This window comes from Chelonia mydas, chromosome 24 (assembly GCF_015237465.2).
Source record: "Chelonia mydas isolate rCheMyd1 chromosome 24, rCheMyd1.pri.v2, whole genome shotgun sequence".
Lineage (NCBI taxonomy): Eukaryota > Metazoa > Chordata > Testudines > Cheloniidae > Chelonia > Chelonia mydas.
The window spans coordinates 4,465,847-4,472,207 of record NC_051264.2 but is presented as its reverse complement, the minus strand read 5'-3'; the positions used below and the strand labels follow the sequence as shown (position 1 = coordinate 4,472,207).

Sequence of the window (6,361 nt, the reverse complement as noted above, 5' to 3'; positions counted from 1 at the left end):
AACACCTGAGAGCCAGGTCTCAGGTAAGCGAAGGCTGCGCTGGCAGCATAAAGACGGCTTAAGATGGGTGGAGAAGGCGCCCTTCCTGCGCCTTGCACCCGTGCTGTTCCCAGTGTCGGGAGGCAGATTGGGATGTGGCTGGGCGGATTAGCCAGCGGGCCGACGGGGCCTGTGTCCAGCGGTCCCTGGCCAACTGGAGGGCCCCGGCGCCCCGACCCGCTCCGCCCGGCCGGCCCCCGGCTCCCCAGCAGGAGCGCCAGGTGGGCGGAGCGCGGCAACCCCCGGTGCCCCGAGCCCATTTCCCTGGCAGGAGGGTGGGGTGGGGGGCCCCCACTTGCTCAGGCCCAGGGACATAGGGAAGCAGAATGTAAGCCCTGAGACTGGAGGCTGAAAAGAATATGGGAAGCCTGGCCCCGCCCTCCCCACGCACCCACTCTGTGCCTGTCCCAAGCCTGGGAAGCATTGCCAAGCTCCGGCAATTTTATCACGAGTCTCATGAGAATTGCTCTGATTTTTCTTAAAGCTCCAGCTCCTGCAGTCTAAGAACCATAGAAATGTCGGGCTGGAAGGGACCTTGAGAGGTCATCTAGTCCAGTCCCCTGCGCTGAGGCAGGGCTAAGTATTATCTAGACCATCCCTGACAGGGGTTTGTCCAACCTGCTCTTAAAAATCTCCAATGGTGGAGATTCCACAACCTCCCTCGGCAACTTATTCCAGTGCTTCACCACCCTGACTGTTAGGAAGCTTTTCCTAATGTCCAATCTAAAGTTCATCCCTTGCTGCAATTTAAGCCCATTAGTTCGTGTCCTGTCTTCAGTGGTTAAGGAGAACAATTCAACCTCTCTCTCTCATGTTGGCTGGAGCTGGGTAGGAACTAGATTTCCCTTTTTTGTGAGAAATTCAACAATTTAGACACTTTTTGTGGGGTGGGGGCGTTCCCAAATGGAACAAAAAAAAAAAGAAATTCAAAAGTTTCCATGAAACCAAATTCAGAAAAATATTAATGAATTTTTTGGTCGATTGAACCATTTCATTCTGATGTTGGCCTTTTTAAGATTTTGGGGTGGGGGAATTACACACACGGAATTTCATTTCAAAACATCATTTTGAAGCAAAACCAAAAAAGTTTTGTTCCCAAAATGTCAAATCAGCATGTCTGGACGTGATCAAAATGCTTTCTAAACGTTTCAATTTGAGAAAAGCGGTATTTTTCATAGAAAACCTGTTTTGACCAAAAAATCCCCAACCAGCTCCAATGTTAAAGATCTATTGAGAGCGATATCCCTTACTCTGTGGGAGCTGAGACCTTACATACCAACTTGACAAGGTGCCTTAGAAATAACTAAGGTAGACAGGTCGATCCAGATGTATAGTTCACAGGTGGCTTGTTTCTCTACAATGGGTTTGTCGAAGGCCGGCTGGCCCTTTAATGGGAGAAAGTGCCTGCAAGGCAGCAGCTAATTCTGATCTGGTGACTCTGTTATTAGTGATCCCAGCTGTGAAAGAGCCAGGGAGGATTACCTAGAGAGGGACGAGAACCCAGTGTGGGGGTGACCCAGGACAGAGGAGCAGTGCTGAGCCAAAGGAACAATGGAGGAACTCTGCAGGGCCCGAGAGCACGGGTGGAGAGCAGCGAATCCCAGCCTAGCAGGTGAGGGGTAGAAGGATCTTTTCTTTGCATATGGGGTGGCTTCTGTACTGGGGCTTTTGTTAGCCCAGAATGGGACGGAGCTGGAAAGAGGGGACCTGACCGGAGGGCTGGGGCATGGAAGACGCAGCCAGAGACAGGCCAACGCAAAGCCAAAGGAGTGGTCAAGAGGGATGCTGGAGAAGACCCCTGAAACACCCATGTTCCAGCACCAAGAGGCGCTGGAGAGGAAGATCCATGCAAGGCCCCACACGCTACGGCAGCGAGTACAATGGCATATGGGGCTGAAACCCAAATTGCAAACCTCCTCAAACCCCAAGCATATCCCAGTCATATCTGATTCTGGAGCCCGATGTGGGGCCCATCCCTAGTTCAAACAACTCCCACAGCTGGGTGAAACCAGGGAATATCTTTTCCAAGATGGGGAAAATACAAAGCGGTGCATTTTGGAGAGATGTCACTCCTCCCAGATACAGATTTTTTTTTTCCATGAAATGGGCTGGAGTTTTTTGCAGCAGGAACCTGAGAAGATTTGGAATTTTGGAGCTACCTTCCATTTGGGAGCAGGTCCCTTCTTCTCTGGAAAAGGGAGCCGGGTTTCAGGTGAATGTGGCCAAGTCAGGTCATTTTTGACCTCACGAAGAAATGCCAGAAAAAATAAAAACAAAAATACGTCCAAAGCTAAAGGAGTTTTGTCTCTTTGTGCAAATATTTCACACACCCCACTCTAAACCCCCTCACATCAATTCACCCAGAACCTGCATGCAATGGAGTTTGGTGCCAAGCAACTTATTGCAGTGACAAACTCCCAGCCTCCTGTCGTCATGTCCTTGGCGGAGGAAATGAGGTCACTTCATTTCATGATGTCACTTCATTTTCCAGGCACGTCCCCCACTTGTTTTCTTCTCACACTTAAGCATTTTGGTTCTACAGAGCAAAGCAAGAGATTACAAACACAGAGAGCAGTTAAGGAACAACTTCCTTGTATAAAGGTGCGGGAGGGCACGAATCCACTGGCCAATGGTAGGAGAGAGGTTCACCACACCCATAGTGACATCATGTGGCTCTGCCCATAGGTCGAAGGTCACACGGTCTTTGGCTCCCACATTGATTTCAATTCGTTTCAATTTCAATAACAAAATACTCCTGACACAAAGTGAAAAGTTACATTTTATGTTGTTCTCGATTTTGTTTTTTTTTTAAAAGGGAATATTTAGTCATTAGAATTTCTTTATACATACATAAAAAATATGACGGGGAGAAAGGCATCGTTGCTTTTCCTGCTGGTTTTCAGACTGTTTTACAAAAAAATATTCCCAGCTCCCTTTCCATTCAGAACCGGCCCCAGTGCCCTGGGAAGGGATGTCTTCCATCTTGGGTCCATCCTCAGCCATCAAGGGTTTGGTCCAACTTTTCAGAAAGAAATATACAAGGAGCAAAAGCATCAGTCAAATGCCAGCACGTTTGGATTCATAGATTATAAAGCCAAAAGGAACCATTAGATCATCCATTCTCCCCTCCTGTATAATACAGCCCAGAGAATTTCACCCAGTTACTCCCGTATTGAACCCAATAACTTGGGTTTGACTCAAGCATCTTTCAGAAAGGCAACCAGTCTGGATGTGAAGACATCACGAGCTGGAGAAGCGGTTCTCAACCTGCGGCCCGCAGGCCGCTTGCAGCCCAATCAGCACACAGCTGCAGCCCATGTGACATCCTCAGGGCCATACAGATAGTATTGGATGCGGCCACAATGGTAAATAGGTTGAGACCCACTGAGCTAGAGAGTCCACCACTTCCCTTGGTGGTTTATTCCAGTGGTCAGCCACCCTCACTGTTAAAAATATGTGCCTTATTTCTAATTTGAATTTTTCTGGCTTCAACTTCCAGCCATTGGTTCTTGTCCTGCCTTTCTGCACCAGATTAAAAACCCCTTCCGTATCTGCTGTTTTTACAAGGTATTTAGGCATTGGAATCTAGTCACCCCTTGCTCTTTTTGGCCAATTAAACAGATTGAGCTCTTTAAATCTCCCACCATAAGATGTCTTTTCCAGCCCTCAAATGAATGTTGTGGCACTTCTCTGCATCCTTTCCAATTTTTCAACTTTTTTTTTTTAAATCATGGATACAGAACTGGGCGCAGTATCCCAGGATTGGTCTCACCAATGCTGTATACAGGTGAAATCACTCCCCCCACTCCTACTCACTCGCCTCCTTTACACATCCAAGGATTGCGTTGCCCTTTTAGCCAACTCATTGCACTGGGAGTTCATTAGTTGCTTGTCCAGCATTATCCCACATCAAGCTCACACGTGCATTTCCTCGAGCTGTCTGTCATGTGCTAGGATTTTCGACGACACACGGATGGGATCAATTATTTGCGATACACGTTTTGCTCCGGCTCTCGCAAGTTTCCAGGTATGCTCAAACAGATCACCCCATGCAGCCCCAAGGCTTTGCAGTAGCCCTCCCACGTATACGTCACTTCCTGCTCCCCATTCAGCAAAATATACACCCGGGACTCAGGACACGGCATATTTGCTTGGTTTGGGTTAGCTCACCCATTGCCATAGGGAATCAGACAACTGATCTGTTTAGCCCAATACGCCACCGACGGCCATCCTGAAGCAGACCACGCAAGCTCAGTGTCCCACCTCCTCCCAGCGCAGATCAGAGCATTGGTCCATCCCGTTCTGTGTCCAGCCTCCAGCCCAGGACAATAGCTGCTCTTTCATCAGCTGTTGGAAAGCTCCCACAGTGCATCTAATTGACTTTAAGTGACACATGGGAGGCAAATCCCTTCCTGATCCTGCAGGCAATGACGTCACGCTGTAGAACATGGCATCTAATGACCCTTCTTAGAGTCTCACCGTGCCCATCTGGAAACAGCTGGCCCGAACCTGTATTGTTTGCACACCCATTGAAATCACCTGACCTTTGGGGGGCACGAGCAATGCAAAAACCCGCCCTCCGCCAGCACTGGTGAAAGGAGCCCGTGTTCCAGCCTATGCAGGACTGTCACCTTGGCTGCTTTTTAGCCAGCTGAGATACTAGGAACCAGACCCTCAACTTGTGTAAAACGGCACAGATCCATTGGAGCTGAGGGGCCAGATCCCCTGCTGGTCTGAGTCAGCATCATTTCATTGAAATCAAAGGCACGAGGTGGCTAGGGACCCAGCCTTGCGTTTGCCAAGCACTCACTCGGAATGCAGCTGAGCTGCGGCCACTCCCACCGGCCGTCCTCCTGGCACCGAACCACGGGTGAGTGGCGCTGGGTGAAGCCGTCCAGGCATTGGTACAGTACAATGGAGTTGATCTCATAGCGCTGCTTTGGTTTGCCAAATCGGTGGGCGTTTGTTATCTCGGGCGGGGAGGTACAAGACACTGGGGGGACGAGGGAAAGGGAGACAAAGGGTTAAAGGTCATGCAGGATGTGACACTGTCTTGGCCGGGGTAGACATGATGTAACCCCCACAAGTACACCCTAGCAAGATGACCCCTCTCCCTTCCCCGCTGAGTAGCCCTTCTGCAAGACAATTCCCCCCTCCATTGCCTCAGGGAACCCAGAGACATTAGAGGAGGAACCTTTCAAAATTTCACTGAAACTTTTCACCAACATTTCTCATTTCCACCAAAAAAAAGTGGGGGGGGGGCACAGAATTTTAGTCTAAATGTTTGGCATTTTTTTCTTATCCCCTTCTATTTTTCAATCTGATTTAGGGTTTGCATCATTTCCACCCAGTTCTCTTGGTGGTATACATGGGAAAATGTGTCTCCTGCTTTCTTCTTACGTTGCAGTAGAGCCTGGCAGCTCCAGTCATGGCCCGGGGCCTCCTGGCTGTACAAACACTGAAGCAAAAACCAGTCCCCACCCCAAAGAGACTGGCTTGATTCTGTGCTCCCCTGCACCTTGTGCCGTTATTGACCCCAGTGCAAAATGGGTGTAAAATGCTCCCAGGCTGACTGGTAACACGTTGCATGGATGGAAATTCCTACAGCAGGTGCAACACAACAGAGAATCAGGCACCCGAATTAGAAGCTGGTTAGTGTTGCTTTTGTATAGTGCCGCGGGCATGGCTAGCAGAGGCAGTTGGGGATGTTTTGTGCAAAAGTTACATGAAAACTTTTTGTTTTGTTTTTGTCAAAATGTTTCTACACCATTTGGGCTCCCCGCCCGCCCTGAAAAACCCAAACCTGACAAATGTTCGTTTTCAGCAACGCAACGTTTTTTGAAAAATGCTGAGTGTTCGGCACCCGAAAACCAGAACGCTCCTGCCATGTGAGCAAAAATGATCCATAAAATCAAATCTATTGCCCGACTGGCCAAACTGTTTGGTGGTTTTGTATTTGTTTTTAAGTTACCAAAAACCAACAAAACGTCAGTTTAGGGGATGAAAACCTCAAAAATGGACAATTCCAATGTCTGTTTTGGACACGGGGCCCGTTTTCCATTGAAAAAACCTGTTGAATGTCCAACTGTCCTCCCCACCCGCCCCCGTGCTAACACCTGGGTCTCAGAGCAGAAGCCGGCACCGGTGGAAGATGTGGTACAAGTGAGGCTTACCTAGACCCATTTTACAGGTGTAGGACAGGTGGTAGTTGCAAGGCACATCACTCCACTGTCCCCCGTTATGCCACACTATGACCACGCAGTCTTCTCCGGACAGGAAATGGCTGTCGGGCTGCCCGTGGTGCCAGTTCTCATACAGCTGC

The 6,361-nt window shown here is 49.1% G+C and overlaps 1 protein-coding gene across 4 annotated transcripts in view; it reads right to left on the bottom strand.

The window, feature by feature from the left end:
* Positions 1 to 2,850: 2,850 nt before the first annotated feature.
* The window catches only part of BCAN (brevican), a 52,183-nt gene continuing 48,672 nt past the window's right edge, over positions 2,851 to 6,361 (bottom strand). For all 4 annotated transcript variants that reach the window (XM_043535320.1, XM_043535319.1, XM_037883445.2 and 1 more), the window contains 3 exons: positions 6,213 to 6,357; positions 4,850 to 5,032; positions 2,851 to 3,058 (listed from right to left, as the gene is read on the bottom strand). In XM_043535320.1, coding sequence (XP_043391255.1) covers positions 3,042 to 3,058; positions 4,850 to 5,032; positions 6,213 to 6,357 — 345 coding nt within the window. In that variant the 3' untranslated portion in view covers positions 2,851 to 3,041. The remainder of the gene's footprint in view (positions 3,059 to 4,849; positions 5,033 to 6,212; positions 6,358 to 6,361) is intronic.